At 46.9% G+C, this 16,780-nt stretch overlaps 1 protein-coding gene across 1 annotated transcript in view; it reads right to left on the bottom strand.

The window, feature by feature from the left end:
- Nucleotides 1-16,780, bottom strand: part of LOC310876423 (nesprin-2-like) — a 203,790-nt gene that overhangs the window by 106,244 nt on the left and 80,766 nt on the right. Inside the window, exons 58-64 of the mRNA XM_083789954.1 lie at nt 16,377-16,538; nt 14,294-14,494; nt 13,284-13,385; nt 12,875-13,069; nt 12,096-12,269; nt 10,497-10,646; nt 8,531-8,739 (exon numbers count right to left, since the gene is read on the bottom strand). Coding sequence (XP_083646080.1) covers nt 8,531-8,739; nt 10,497-10,646; nt 12,096-12,269; nt 12,875-13,069; nt 13,284-13,385; nt 14,294-14,494; nt 16,377-16,538 — 1,193 coding nt within the window. The remainder of the gene's footprint in view (nt 1-8,530; nt 8,740-10,496; nt 10,647-12,095; nt 12,270-12,874; nt 13,070-13,283; nt 13,386-14,293; nt 14,495-16,376; nt 16,539-16,780) is intronic.

Raw genomic sequence — 16,780 nt, 5'->3', positions numbered from 1 at the left:
CTTCTGCAGAGCCTCCACTGAATGAACTGGAACATATTTATTTCCACAGATCATTAAAAACAAAATACGTGATTTTGCCAGGAGATGTTTTACTCACTGACATATTGCTACAGATGGGATAAAACTTATACTAAACTGCTGATGCGATACAGTAAAGTCATCGTTTGCACCTCATTTACACGTGGTAATTAACCCATTCTGACCTGAGATCAGATTCACATACGAGGTTTCCGCCGGACGCACACTGGTCTGATGAACCCATTCTGACCTGAGATCAGATTCTAAAAATGTCAGTCACTCTTCGATTTAAAAAAAATAGCAGACCTACAAGCTCGTATCGCGCCACTCGGTGGCGCGATATGAGCTTGTAGATCTGCTATTTTTAAATAGCTAAAGCATAACATGATGCTGACACCAAAATGGGTGCCCGGTCAGAATGGGTTAATAAAACGAACAAAAGTACTGGTAGTGGACTAATCACAAATACTTTCTCTGTTGAAATTGTCGCGGTCCGATCACGGGATCGGAAATTGGGGGCCGATCACGTCATTTTCCAATGATCGGAAATCGGATCGGGAGGCAAAGAAAACGTGATCGGGACATTCCCTAGTATCAATATTATATCCATATGATGATATTAGACTGGATATTGTGATTCTGGATATTATACTGTTGTGATATGGCATAAGTGTTCTATAAAAATATAAATATCGGATTGTGAAAAATCGGTAATAGCAGATACTCAAATCAATTGATGGGAATCAAAAAATGTGATCGGGACATCCCTAGTTGAAATATCAAAGCACTGTGTGGTATCCATTTTAGTCCATATTTGCAATATGCAATCAAGACTAAATTTCTGTGCTAAGTCAGTTCATCTCCAAGGCCTGCTCCAAGGACAGCTGTCTTTGTTATTCAAAGTTGGGGTGTCGATGGGTGTTTACGGTTTGCTGTCTGTTCCTGCTGCAATTTGTGTAAAAATAGAATTGGTGTTGATAGCTGCATGGGAGCATATGGTTGATCAAGGGGTCTTCAGAGGAACAGTGAACATGCCTACATTCTCACCTCAGTTTGTGAAACTGTACTTAATTCCATGACATTCAATGTAACTGGGTCATTCTCCCCGACGGCGTAAGGCTGTCGGACATATGCTGTTTGCTGTGCTGTGTACTCTGAAATAAACATCAAGGAACATCATCTCGTCGTCTGTCTGCCGTGCACATTTACTCTCCTGTATGGTATTTTAATATACTACAACTGTAATAACTTTTTTTAATTATTTGCGTTCTCACTATCACAGCTTTGACTTAATAGCTGTGCACTTGATATACAGTAGTACTAGAGTAACTGTTTATTATTGAAAGGCATCAGTTTCAGCCTGTGATCAACTGTGATCCATTTCACAGACTGACCACACATATTCATCGCTATATTGTACAGTATTATGATCTTGTTATCAAAAGAAAATAACTTCTATTTGATATGATAATATGATATAGTACGTGAAATGCTTTCTATTGTCCTCCCTCAAAGTGGGGTCCAGGGACCAGCAGGGGGTACCTTGAGGGGGGTTCAAAAGGGACCAAACCTTTACAGGTGTGTAACTGTAGAACAGTGGGTTTTTACCAACCCTTTTCATATCAAGGACCATTATTTATTCTGCATTTTGAGCCCCCTACGGACCACCATTTGATGACATTTAGCCTCTCAGTCCCAAAACTTTGACTATTCTGGTGTCGTTGGATAAGATGGTGTCCACGATGGACACATGCCGTATTGATGAGGTGATCAAAATAACAATTATTCTCTACTACAATCTCTAACTGTGTCGACTTCTTGTAAATTAAGTAATGCAGATGTTTAACAATAATTTAACTCTTGAGAGTGTAAAATGAAACGGGTCCATTTGGTTTCATTTTACGCTCAAGAGTTAAAGATCTATAAGGGTGCGTTTGATTTACCAACTCTCCCTCATTTAGCTGGGGACCACCTGGAACCCCCTCAACTCTCCCTCATTTAGCTGGGGACCACCTGGAACCCCCTCAACTCTCCCTCATTTAGCTGGGGACCACCTGGAACCCCCTCAACTCTCCCTCATTTAGCTGGGGACCACCTGGAACCCCCTCAACTCTCCCTCATTTAGCTGGGGACCACCTGGAACCCCCTCAACTCTCCCTCATTTAGCTGGGGACCACCTGGAACCCCCTCAACTCTCCCTCATTTAGCTGGGGACCACCTGGAACCCCCTCAACTCTCCCTCATTTAGCTGGGGACCACCTGGAACCCCCTCAACTCTCCCTCATTTAGCTGGGGACCACCTGGAACCCCCTCAACTCTCCCTCATTTAGCTGGGGACCACCTGGAACCCCCTCAACTCTCCCTCATTTAGCTGGGGACCACCTGGAACCCCCTCAACTCTCCCTCATTTAGCTGGGGACCACCTGGAACCCCCTCAACTCTCCCTCATTTAGCTGGGGACCACCTGGAACCCCCTCAACTCTCCCTCATTTAGCTGGGGACCACCTGGAACCCCCTCAAGGACCACTGGTGGTCCCTGGACCACTGGTTGAAAACCACTGCTGTAAAGCAGTGGTTCCCAAACCTTTTCATGTTAAGGACCCCCAAATTGACACTAATTAGCCCGCGGACCCTCATTTGAAAAGATACGGCAGGGAGCCCCATAAGAGAAGATGTGTACGGCTCTATAGCTGTGATTCTCAACCCGTTTAGTTTTCCAGGACCCCCAGTTTCAAATGCATTAGGCATTTTGTTTAATCACTGAGACCCCCAATTTATATTGTAAAACCAATGTTAATTTAACTCTGAGAGTGTACAATTTTGTACAGCTCTCAGAGTTACAGTCCCATAAGGGTCCGTTTGGTTCCAAACTATCATTTAGCTGGGGACCCTCTGGAACTCCCTGGGGGTCCGCGGACCCCACTCTGCTGTAAAGGTGTGAGAGGTGTCCTACCTGGACCAGCTCTCCCTGTAAAGGTGTGAGAGGTGTCCTACCTGGACCATCTCTCTGTAAAGGTGTGAGAGGTGTCCTACCTGGACCAGCTCTCTGTAAAGGTGTGAGAGGTGTCCTACCTGGACCATCTCTCTGTAAAGGTGTGAGAGGTGTCCTATACCTGGACCAGCTCTCTGTAAAGGTGTGAGAGGTGTCCTATACCTGGACCAGCTCTCTGTAAAGGTGTGAGAGGTGTCCTACCTGGACCATCTCTCTGTAAAGGTGTGAGAGGTGTCCTATACCTGGACCAGCTCTCTGTAAAGGTGTGAGAGGTGTCCTACCTGGACCAGCTCTCTGTAAAGGTGTGAGAGGTGTCCTACCTGGACCATCTCTCTGTAAAGGTGTGAGAGGTGTCCTATACCTGGACCAGCTCTCTGTAAAGGTGTGAGAGGTGTCCTACCTGGACCAGCTCTCTGTAAAGGTGTGAGAGGTGTCCTACCTGGACCATCTCTCTGTAAAGGTGTGAGAGGTGTCCTATACCTGGACCAGCTCTCTGTAAAGGTGTGAGAGGTGTCCTACCTGGACCATCTCTCTGTAAAGGTGTGAGAGGTGTCCTACCTGGACCATCTCTCTGTAAAGGTGTGAGAGGTATCCTACCTGGACCATCTCTCTGTAAAGGTGTGAGAGGTGTCCTATACCTGGACCATCTCTCTGTAAAGGTGTGAGAGGTGTCCTATACCTGGACCAGCTCTCTGTAAAGGTGTGAGAGGTGTCCTATACCTGGACCATCTCTCTGTAAAGGTGTGAGAGGTGTCCTACCTGGACCATCTCTCTGTAAAGGTGTGAGAGGTGTCCTACCTGGACCATCTCTCTGTAAAGGTGTGAGAGGTGTCCTACCTGGACCATCTCTCTGTAAAGGTGTGAGAGGTGTCCTATACCTGGACCAGCTCTCTGTAAAGGTGTGAGAGGTGTCCTATACCTGGACCAGCTCTCTGTAAAGGTGTGAGAGGTGTCCTATACCTGGAACAGCTCTCTGTAAAGGTGTGAGAGGTGTCCTATACCTGGACCATCTCTCTGTAAAGGTGTGAGAGGTGTCCTATACCTGGACCAGCTCTATGTAAAGGTGTGAGAGGTGTCCTACCTGGACCAGCTCTCTGTAAAGGTGTGAGAGGTGTCCTATACCTGGACCATCTCTCTGTAAAGGTGTGAGAGGTGTCCTACCTGGACCATCTCTCTGTAAAGGTGTGAGAGGTGTCCTATACCTGGACCAGCTCTCTGTAAAGGTGTGAGAGGTGTCCTACCTGGACCAGCTCTCTGTAAAGGTGTGAGAGGTGTCCTACCTGGACCAGCTCTCTGTAAAGGTGTGAGAGGTGTCCTATACCTGGACCATCTCTCTGTAAAGGTGTGAGAGGTGTCCTATACCTGGACCATCTCTCTGTAAAGGTGTGAGAGGTGTCCTATACCTGGACCAGCTCTCTGTAAAGGTGTGAGAGGTGTCCTATACCTGGACCATCTCTCTGTAAAGGTGTGAGAGGTGTCCTACCTGGACCATCTCTCTGTAAAGGTGTGAGAGGTGTCCTACCTGGACCAGCTCTCTGTAAAGGTGTGAGAGGTGTCCTACCTGGACCAGCTCTCTGTAAAGGTGTGAGAGGTGTCCTACCTGGACCATCTCTCTGTAAAGGTGTGAGAGGTGTCCTACCTGGACCAGCTCTCTGTAAAGGTGTGAGAGGTGTCCTACCGGGACCAGCTCTCTGTGAAGGTGTGAGAGGTGTCCTACCTGGACCATCTCTCTGTAAAGGTGTGAGAGGTGTCCTATACCTGGACCATCTCTCTGTAAAGGTGTGAGAGGTGTCCTATACCTGGACCAGCTCTCTGTAAAGGTGTGAGAGGTGTCCTATACCTGGACCATCTCTCTGTAAAGGTGTGAGAGGTGTCCTATACCTGGACCATCTCTCTGTAAAGGTGTGAGAGGTGTCCTACCTGGACCAACTCTCTGTAAAGGTGTGAGAGGTGTCCTACCTGGACCAGCTCTCTGTAAAGGTGTGAGAGGTGTCCTATACCTGGACCATCTCTCTGTAAAGGTGTGAGAGGTGTCCTATACCTGGACCAGCTCTCTGTAAAGGTGTGAGAGGTGTCCTACCTGGACCAGCTCTCTGTAAAGGTGTGAGAGGTGTCCTATACCTGGACCATCTCTCTGTAAAGGTGTGAGAGGTGTCCTATACCTGGACCATCTCTCTGTAAAGGTGTGAGAGGTGTCCTACCTGGACCAGCTCTCTGTAAAGGTGTGAGAGGTGTCCTATACCTGGACCATCTCTCTGTAAAGGTGTGAGAGGTGTCCTACCTGGACCAGCTCTCTGTAAAGGTGTGAGAGGTGTCCTATACCTGGACCATCTCTCTGTAAAGGTGTGAGAGGTGTCCTACCTGGACCAGCTCTCTGTAAAGGTGTGAGAGGTGTCCTACCTGGACCAGCTCTCTGTAAAGGTGTGAGAGGTGTCCTATACCTGGACCATCTCTCTGTAAAGGTGTGAGAGGTGTCCTATACCTGGACCAGCTCTATGTAAAGGTGTGAGAGGTGTCCTACCTGGACCATCTCTCTGTAAAGGTGTGAGAGGTGTCCTACCTGGACCAGCTCTCTGTAAAGGTGTGAGAGGTGTCCTACCTGGACCATCTCTCAGTAAAGGTGTGAGAGGTGTCCTATACCTGGACCATCTCTCTGTAAAGGTGTGAGAGGTGTCCTACCTGGACCAGCTCTCTGTAAAGGTGTGAGAGGTGTCCTATACCTGGACCAGCTCTCTGTAAAGGTGTGAGAGGTGTCCTATACCTGGACCATCTCTCTGTAAAGGTGTGAGAGGTGTCCTACCTGGACCATCTCTCAGTAAAGGTGTGAGAGGTGTCCTACCTGGACCAGCTCTCTGTAAAGGTGTGAGAGGTGTCCTATACCTGGACCATCTCTCAGTAAAGGTGTGAGAGGTGTCCTACCTGGACCAGCTCTCTGTAAAGGTGTGAGAGGTGTCCTACCTGGACCATCTCTCTGTAAAGGTGTGAGAGGTGTCCTATACCTGGACCATCTCTCTGTAAAGGTGTGAGAGGTGTCCTATACCTGGACCAGCTCTCTGTAAAGGTGTGAGAGGTGTCCTATACCTGGACCATCTCTCTGTAAAGGTGTGAGAGGTGTCCTACCTGGACCAGCTCTCTGTAAAGGTGTGAGAGGTGTCCTACCTGGACCATCTCTCTGTAAAGGTGTGAGAGGTGTCCTACCTGGACCATCTCTCTGTAAAGGTGTGAGAGGTGTCCTACCTGGACCATCTCTCTGTAAAGGTGTGAGAGGTGTCCTACCTGGACCATCTCTCTGTAAAGGTGTGAGAGGTGTCTTACCTGGACCAGCTCTATGTAAAGGTGTGAGAGGTGTCCTATACCTGGACCATCTCTCTGTAAAGGTGTGAGAGGTGTCCTACCTGGACCAGCTCTCTGTAAAGGTGTGAGAGGTGTCCTACCTGGACCAGCTCTCTGTAAAGGTGTGAGAGGTGTCCTATACCTGGACCAGCTCTCTGTAAAGGTGTGAGAGGTGTCCTACCTGGACCAGCTCTCTGTAAAGGTGTGAGAGGTGTCCTACCTGGACCATCTCTCTGTAAAGGTGTGAGAGGTGGTCCTATACCTGGACCAGCTCTCTGTAAAGGTGTGAGAGGTGTCCTACCTGGACCATCTCTCTGTAAAGGTGTGAGAGGTGTCCTACCTGGACCATCTCTCTGTAAAGGTGTGAGAGGTGTCCTACCTGGACCAGCTCTCTGTAAAGGTGTGAGAGGTGTCCTATACCTGGACCAGCTCTCTGTAAAGGTGTGAGAGGTGTCCTATACCTGGACCAGCTCTCTGTAAAGGTGTGAGAGGTGTCCTACCTGGACCAGCTCTCTGTAAAGGTGTGAGAGGTGTCCTACCTGGACCATCTCTCTGTAAAGGTGTGAGAGGTGTCCTACCTGGACCATCTCTCTGTAAAGGTGTGAGAGGTGTCCTATACCTGGACCAGCTCTCTGTAAAGGTGTGAGAGGTGTCCTACCTGGACCAGCTCTCTGTAAAGGTGTGAGAGGTGTCCTACCTGGACCAGCTCTCTGTAAAGGTGTGAGAGGTGTCCTACCTGGACCATCTCTCTGTAAAGGTGTGAGAGGTGTCCTATACCTGGACCATCTCTCTGTAAAGGTGTGAGAGGTGTCCTACCTGGACCATCTCTCTGTAAAGGTGTGAGAGGTGTCCTATACCTGGACCATCTCTCTGTAAAGGTGTGAGAGGTGTCCTATACCTGGACCAGCTCTCTGTAAAGGTGTGAGAGGTGTCCTATACCTGGACCAGCTCTCTGTAAAGGTGTGAGAGGTGTCCTATACCTGGACCATCTCTCTGTAAAGGTGTGAGAGGTGTCCTACCTGGACCATCTCTCTGTAAAGGTGTGAGAGGTGTCCTACCTGGACCAGCTCTCTGTAAAGGTGTGAGAGGTGTCCTATACCTGGACCATCTCTCTGTAAAGGTGTGAGAGGTGTCCTATACCTGGACCATCTCTCTGTAAAGGTGTGAGAGGTGTCCTATACCTGGACCATCTCTCTGTAAAGGTGTGAGAGGTGTCCTATACCTGGACCAGCTCTCTGTAAAGGTGTGAGAGGTGTCCTATACTTGGACCATCTCTCTGTAAAGGTGTGAGAGGTGTCCTATACCTGGACCATCTCTCTGTAAAGGTGTGAGAGGTGTCCTACCTGGACCATCTCTCTGTAAAGGTGTGAGAGGTGTCCTACCTGGACCAGCTCTCTGTAAAGGTGTGAGAGGTGTCCTATACCTGGACCATCTCTCTGTAAAGGTGTGAGAGGTGTCCTACCTGGACCAGCTCTCTGTAAAGGTGTGAGAGGTGTCCTACCTGGACCATCTCTCTGTAAAGGTGTGAGAGGTGTCCTATACCTGGACCAGCTCTCTGTAAAGGTGTGAGAGGTGTCCTATACCTGGACCATCTCTCTGTAAAGGTGTGAGAGGTGTCCTATACCTGGACCAGCTCTCTGTAAAGGTGTGAGAGGTGTCCTATACCTGGACCATCTCTCTGTAAAGGTGTGAGAGGTGTCCTACCTGGACCAGCTCTCTGTAAAGGTGTGAGAGGTGTCCTATACCTGGACCATCTCTCTGTAAAGGTGTGAGAGGTGTCCTACCTGGACCAGCTCTCTGTAAAGGTGTGAGAGGTGTCCTACCTGGACCATCTCTCTGTAAAGGTGTGAGAGGTGTCCTATACCTGGACCAGCTCTCTGTAAAGGTGTGAGAGGTGTCCTATACCTGGACCATCTCTCTGTAAAGGTGTGAGAGGTGTCCTATACCTGGACCAGCTCTCTGTAAAGGTGTGAGAGGTGTCCTACCTGGACCATCTCTCTGTAAAGGTGTGAGAGGTGTCCTATACCTGGACCAGCTCTCTGTAAAGGTGTGAGAGGTGTCCTATACCTGGACCATCTCTCTGTAAAGGTGTGAGAAGTGGTCCTACCTGGACCATCTCTCTGTAAAGGTGTGAGAGGTGTCCTATACCTGGACCAGCTCTCTGTAAAGGTGTGAGAGGTGTCCTACCTGGACCAGCTCTCCCGGAGGTCTTGGCAGCGTCTGATCTTGTGCTCCGTCCTCCTGTGGAGGCTGCGCCACCGTAGCTCCAGAGCTCCTCCTGCCTGGGAGACCGAGGTACTGCATCCTGCTGCGTCACCACCGCGCTGCAGCCCGTCACCCTGGTCCAGGAGCAGACCCAACACATCTCTGCTCTGCTGGAGCTGGCTCAGCACTCGCTACGGGACACAGAAGCAGGGATATAGTGTGGCTCAGCACTCGCTACGGGACACAGAAGCAAGGATATAGTGTGACGAAGGAATATTACTCATGCCGCGCGGCAGTGGCTCAAGGGTAGAGTGGATCAGGGGTAGAGTGGATCAGGGGTAGAGTGGATCAGGGGTAGAGTGGATCAGGGGTAGAGTGGATCAGGGGTAGAGTGGATCAGGGGTAGAGTGGATCAGGAGTAGAGTGGATCAGGGGTAGAGTGGATCAGGGGTAGAGTGGATCAGGGGTAGAGTGGATCAGGGGTAGAGTGGATCAGGGGTAGAGTGGATCAGGGGTAGAGTGGATCAGGGGTAGAGTGGATCAGGGGTAGAGTGGATCAGGGGTAGAGTGGATCAGGGGTAGAGTGGATCAGGGGTAGAGTGGATCAGGGGTAGAGTGGATCAGGGGTAGAGTGACCGGATGGTTCCCAGCTCCATCCCGGGCATCCCCCCCGGAGTTAGTGTCGAGGTGTCCTTGAGCAAGACACTGAGTCTGAACCCCTAATTGCTCCTGATGTGATGGTTGGTGCCTTGCATGGTTTCCTCCGGCATCGGTGTGTGAACGTGTGTGTGAATGGGTGAATGTAATGCACAATCTCTCTGTAAAGCGCCTTGGATAAAGGCGCTATATAAATGCACCATTTGCCATTTATTTATTTACTCTCAAAATGTCTTTGTCTCAATGTCATTTAATTAGACTCGTCTTTTCATAGATTATATTTTTGACACCTTTATTTCATTCTTGTATCCTTTTTTTAAATTTCATATGAAAGTAGAGATTCAGATTGTGTTCAAACCAACGGTTCTGGAACTACAGCTTGATTTCGGATCTTAAAAAGAAAGAATATATAAATATATTTTTTAACTTAAAGGTATATTCAGTGATTTCACTCAAAAAACCTTAGGTTTCGTTTTTGGCTGTGGGACCCAGCCTTTCGTCCAATCAGGATAGAGAGTCAAAAACGAAACCTAAGGTTTTTTGACCCCCAGGGGTTAACTGGGGACAGGGAGGAACTCCTTATATGGCCAGCACACTCTATAGTAGGGAGGATTATCACAACAAAACAAAAAAATAAGTGATATTTGAATTAAGTGAAATCACTGAATATACCTTTAAATTGTATTCATTTTTCATGAACAACCAAAAATAAACAAAGTTAATCAATCTGATATCTTAAATAACTAGTACTGTATATGGAAGGTTGCTATAGTACAGTTAATTAAGTATTGATCAGGTTGTATAGGTAGTATGTAGTATAAGGCAGTTTGTTCAAGTACACTAGTACAGTATAGGGAAAATTGTTCCCCAAGTATGGATTGTTCATAGACTCATTTCCAAACAACTTCACACTGATAATAAGAACCAGTATGCGCGCGCAGGCTGGGGCCAAACCAACCGATGATGTCAGCACGTAATACCGCTGTGGGGTGAAGTATATACTGTTCAAGGTTCAAGTTTATTTAGTGTCCCCGAAGGGCAAATTGGGTTGCAGCATAGACATACTGTATACAGTATGTCTCGATAGGAGCGTCTCACCAGCCAAGAGGAGGTTGAATGAACTGAAACCAAAACAACAGATTGTTGGAAATTGATTACATGAAACGAGCACGTGCACGTACAGTCTCAATGTTTCTAAACAAAACATCTGTCTATAGGGAAGCCAGTCTTGAAGCCAAAAAGACGTGGGATTTGCCAGACAGAAACTAGCAGAAACAAACAGCAGGCTAACCTGGCAGGTATCCAGTCTCTCCTGTGTTTGTTCTTGGGGACAGACGTCGTCATGGTCGTTTCCTTCGGGCTCTCTGCCGCTGACCAGGGTCTCCAACTGATCCAGCAGTTGGCCCAGTTGGCCACAGTCCCTCTCCCACTGGGTCCACTCCTACACACCATGCAGAACCCCCCCAAAACAACAACATTATGCTCATTTGTTTGCACTGTTCAGTATGAATGATAACGTTATGCCAGTGGTGCAATGTTTGACACAAAGTACAAAAAATGTACTTTGGTACTACAGTAATTTGATGACAATAATAATAATGAATTGCACTTTTATAGCGCTTTTCCAAGTGCTCAAAGTGCTTCACAATGGTTCATTCATTCATACATTGGGAGGTGAAGCGGCGACGCCAGCGTCCTCACTTCCCACATTCACACACCAATGGTGGCGAGCTCACACCAACCGACTCATTGGAGGCAATGTAGGGTTCAGTGTCTTGCCCAAGGACACTTCGACATGTGGACAGGAGGAGCCGGGATTCGAACCGCCGACCCAGGGATCATTGGACGACCTGCTGTACCTCCTGAGCCACAGCCACCAGATACATTTGTACTTTACTCAAGTACAATTTTCAATACAGGAATTTTACTTTACTTGCTGCTTTTACTTAACCCATTAAAACCGGGAAAGCATCTGTGCCATTTTAGATTTTAGCGTTGCCTATGTATTAAACAAATAGCAGATATACAAGCTCACAGTGGGTCTGCTATTTTTGAACATTTTTTGAAAAGTGTTTGGAAGGCATTTTGTAGAATCGGCCTCAGGTCTTTTTTTTGTGATTTAAGTTCATTTTATTCAAATCTGGACCTCATTTTCACTGTAAAACATCTCTTTGAAAAGGATGATTTCTCCACAAACGCATTCCAACACATGATACACAATTGACAACAGGCAGGCAGACGGGGTCAGCACACCCACATCACTTTAGTACAGAACATCTTCAAATAAGGTTAAAAATAGGAGGGCAATGCAAAAGAAAATGACCCCTCGTCCTCTACTCGAGTCTTGAGTAGAGTTAAGTGCTTCAACTGAAGAAGTATATATTGTACAGACAAAAAGGAAAACGTCTTGGCACAGCACATTTAAAACTAGAAAAAGTGCCCTTCTGGGCACAGGTCTCCACCAGGATAGGAATGTAGGACATTGCAGCTTGCCTTCATCTGGTGGTTGGATAAAAGGGCAACAAAAGTAAAGTAGAGAGACTGTGTACCAATTTGCGCGATGTTTGGACAAAATCTGTAGGTGTACTGTGCAAAAACTTGTTTAGCACAAAGCGGCCTCCTGGTGGCGCTATAACAGGCCGTTCTGGAAATTTTGGGGCATAGGTTCATCGTTGGCATCCAGGGAGTGTGTGTGCAAAATTTGGCATCGACCGGGTTAACGGTGCCGGAGATTAGCTGCTCACGGACACACACACGGACGGACGGACACACGGACGGACACACGGACGGACGGACGGAGTGCAAAACATACTCTCCCCCCATGCCTTCGGCCTGGTGGAGACAATAATCTACATAAACTACATATGCCCAGTTGACAGACATGGCCCACCTGAAGCCGGGTCTGAGAGGCTACTTCATGTTGCAGAACCTCTCGGTTCAGAGCGTTGATCCTCGTCTCTAGCTGGACGCGCTCGGCCTCCAGACTCTCTAGCGCCCCCGGCTGCTGCTGCTGGAACAGATGCCGGAGGAACGCCGCTTGGGATCCAAGGACCTGGAACAACTTCTGGGTTGTCCGAAAAGTGGTGGTTGGGAAGAAGCACCAGAACATGGCTTATAGGTCAATTATTTCGAGTCTCTGTGTTGTGTTTTGAAAATGGTTTCGTACGTACATGCATTTCTCAACCATGCAAACCCTAACGGTACGTTTTAACAGCGGGAGACCAACGGCGAGCGGCGCTTGAATTTCATTGGCTATCGCCAAATCACCCACTATCGCCGGGCGACGTCGCCCAAAAGATGAATTATTTTCATATTTTCGGCCGACGTTCCTACGCCCACTTTTCGACCATCGCCTGTTCGCCTGCTATCGCCAGTAGTTGCCGGGTCCCATTGACAAATAATGCACTTCCGGACATCCGCTTGCTGTTAAAACGTACTGTTACACACCTATCTACTTCATTGTATGACAAATACCGAAAATAGCTGATACAAGCTTGCAATGCAAGGCTCTTCTTTTTCTTTCTTTCTTTCCTTTTTTATCCCCCCACACAAATTGGGACACCAGGGGTAATGTGGTTATAATGCAACGCAATCCAGTTACAACAATAAAAAGGTCACCAGACACTGAATTTATTCCAGGGATTTAGCACAAAGGAGACAGTTGCATACCTGGTGTCTGCAGAGGAAGGGTTGTACTTGGCCGGGGCTGGGAAGCTCTCTGGCCTGCTTCGCGGTGTACGTGCTTAAGCTCTCTTCGCCCAGATCCAAGAGGCCAGCGAGGCCCTGGATCAAGGCCCTGGAACTCTGCTGCAGCTGGGCTTTCTCCTTGGGAGACTCTCTCACATGATGGATACTTAACACATACTGTCAGGAATCGACAGACAAAATACTTAATGGGTGTAATGGCCTGGGTGGTTTTCTACTTTGTATGTCATTCTTATTGTTATTCGCATAACCTAGGTTACACTAACGTCAGCTCCTATCAAGGCAAAACTTAAGGAAAAGATTATTTAAAAGATGCACGCGCGCACATGCATGCACGCACGCACACACGCCACATGATGGTTTCTTTGCTTACCTCCAAATGTGGGCTTTCCTTTATGTCTTTCATTAAATCTGTCTGTCCGAGGTCCATGTGTTCAAAAACACACACCTGGCTCTTCACGTGCTCCAGGCCAGCCTGCATGAAGAACATGTCCGGAATGTGAAATGCCTTTCTGTGTTGGTTTAGATGCTGTATATTGTGGGTTATGTAATGTAATGCTTTGTGTAAATAAATATGGTTTCTTTACAAAATGTAATGTGAAATGACAATGGAATTCCAACTTAATTATTATTTAATGAAATTGCACACAATGAATGGGCCTGCAACAGAGAGATTTTGGATTGGATTTTGGTTTACACAATTGAAGCATACTGTACAATGAACTTAACCCACTTTCTGACCGGGCACCCATTTTGGTGTCGGCATCATGTTATGCTTTAGCTATTGAAAAATAGCAGATCTACAAGCTCATATCGCGCCACCGAGTGGCGCGATACGAGCTTGTAGGTCTGCTATCTTTTGAAAAATCGAAGAACGACTGACATTTTTAGAATCTGATCTCAGGTCAGAATGGGTTAATCAGACCAGTGTGTGTCCAGTGGAAACCTCGTATGAATCTGATCTCAGGTCAGAATGGGTTAAAAAATGAATTTCAAAAATGGTTTATTATTATTATTATTATTATTATTATGAATCGTACAGCTCTACCGAAGTTACTGGATGTGGAAACAGTTGGTACTCAAGCTTTATTTATAAACACTGGCCCAATAAATAGAGTCGTCATTTTGTGATCCAAAGATCAATCCCATTTCAGTCCAATAGGGAAAAAAACTCATCCGGAAGAATTGATGAGCTGATCTACAAGCTCTACAACGCATCACAGCGTGACGCCTTGTGAGCTTGTAGGCCGGCTATACATTCCTGGACCACCTGTAACTATGATGACTATGGATTTATGATGATTACAGGTTGAGAATCAGTGTTGCAGTTCCTACCTGATATGGGTGTGTGAGACCCAGGTGTGTGTGTGGAGGTGCTTCTACCTGATATGGGTGTGTGAGGCCCAGGTGTGTGTGGAGGGCCTTCCGGGAGGAGTTGAGGACTGCCTGGGCTGTGTGGAGACATTGTTGAAGGCAGCTCAAACAACGCAGGGCGTCTGGCTCCTCTGCCAACACGCCAGGTCTGATCTCTGAGTCCACTCGGCCCAGGGTTTCACCCAGGGTTTCAAGCTCCGTCCACAAACACTTTGGACAAAGAGGGGAAAGAAGAAGAAACGTCAACTAACTGTCCTGTTGATGTTTCATGATTTATTCCTTTATTTCATTACTTACACCGAACGGTATCCGAAGAACTCGCCAGTTTACCAACTCGCCGCGATTTTAGTGCATTTTAGTTTGACTTCACCTTCATTTAAATTGCATTGAATTGAGAGAGAGAGGATAGTTGTTTAGAGTTTACACTAGAGAAAGTAGGAATGCTAAAAGTTTAAACACCAAAGTACCGAAACAATGTAATTCATTAGTAAACAATTCCTGAAATGGTAGACCTACTTATCATTGGTATTATTCACATACTCACCTTTTTATCATCATCTAGCTGACCATTTCATTGAACAAAATAATTTGATCACTTTGGAAATGAACGATGAAGACATTGATGAAGAATTTTCGCCGCGGCGACTTCGTAAACTGGCGAGTTCTCCGGTATTCAACCGAACATGACTGAGTATTGTAGATCAGTTATTTTCGATGAACGTATACCCCAGAATAGGGATGCAATAGTTACGTGGTAAAGTGGCTTCAAGTGAAGTCCAAGGATCAAACAAACACCTACTGTAAAAGAAACTCCCATAACACAAACAGGGTATCTATATTACAACACACCATAAGACACGCCAAACCACTTCATTAATCCTAAAGACTGCAGAAGAACCAGTGACAGGAATGGATAAATAAAAGCAAAACACATTGATTTGCACCAAGCTGGAACCGAGTTCTATCGCCTAGGTTTTTGGGAGCTCATACTCAGCTCATACTTCACGCATCCCTCCCCCTCACGACGCACACCGTCCTTCACGTACCTCATGTGAGAACCTCCTCCATGTCTAGCCTGGTTAATAAACCAGACCTAATCAGCCGTTTATTAAAAATAAATTGCCTGCCGGCGGATTTCGGTCTGGAGAGGCTCAATTGTACGCCCATTTCCTACACCAGAGAATGTGGGCGGCCAATCGGGACACGGTATGCAATATGGGCGGGCTTTGGTACAGTGACTTTCAATGCTTGAGACCTTTGACTGACAGTAGCTCTGACCAATTGCGTCAAAGAGAAAATGTTTCCCTGGAAATGAAATCCAAGCTGAGCCTCCCCAGACTAATATCCCGCGGTCTGTGCGATATTAGTCTGGTTTATTAACCAGGCTACTCCATGTCTACTACAATATCTTACATGAAACGAGACTACAAGACGCACTTTGTCACGCCTGCCACACCTATCCGGTCTTCCTCCCCTTCTTTCTAAATCTATCCTCTAATTCTAAGTAGAGGCAACCAATAAACTCAGCTATAAATTCATACTGTAGTTTCAGGGGTGCCCAAAAGGTAGATCGCGATCTCAACCAGTAGATCACAAAGGCTGTGCAGGTAGATCACAGCATGGTCCTAAAAATATATTGAATTTAAATAGGCTGTTAAAAAATTACTTTTGGGAATCCGACACTTGAATTATCGTGACTTGTCAGTTCAAACTCACAAACGCAATACTTTGTTTTCAAGATTGTTGTGCACAAACGTCAGTAGCATTACAAAGTTACAGACAAAAAACAAAGTACCAATTCCATTTGTCCCTCTATTTCCCCATTCCAAGTGTGTTGTGTTATGTCTTGCTGTATTCCAAAGCCCCCGTACATTTTTAAACTAATTTCAGCAATGATCATATTGGTGGGTAGATCTTGTTGAGCTGGTCATTTTGAAAGTGGCTCTCAAGTCAAATTGCCGTAGGTAATATTCTGGTGTTGTGGCGACTCAACAAATAAACACTAATCAATTGGCGAGGTACATGAAACCAGCTCAGTGGCCTTGTGCCGCCCCGTGCCTCCCTGCTTGACACGGACACATGCTTCATTTACCTCCTGCTGCAGTGATCTGAGATGGTAGTCATGGGGCGCAGCAGCGCCCCCCACAGGAGTCAGCAGGAAGTCTGTGATCCTGTCCAGACAGAGCAGCACCCTGCGCAGAGCCAGGTACACTTCCTTCTCCCCCGGACCATGGGAACTGTCTGCACCGCTGACCTATAGGACGTTCCACACATGGGATGTTATTGCTGCTATTGCTATGAACAACTTCACTTGTGTGTGTTTTTAACTGCTGGATAAACATACAGCATTAAGTCTGTTTAGATTTGGAAGTAGCTGGGGGCACTTGACTCGGCTCCTTTACAAGCACGGCGTTTAGACATGGGCTTCGGGAGTTCATTCATAATTAACCATGGTATGAATGGCCTCTTACAGTGAATAGCTTTTAAATAGCACAG

The sequence above is a fragment of the Protomyctophum parallelum genome (assembly GCF_964188405.1).
Source record: "Protomyctophum parallelum genome assembly, chromosome: 19".
NCBI lineage: Eukaryota > Metazoa > Chordata > Actinopteri > Myctophiformes > Myctophidae > Protomyctophum > Protomyctophum parallelum.
This window is presented reverse-complemented; position numbering and strand designations above follow the sequence as displayed.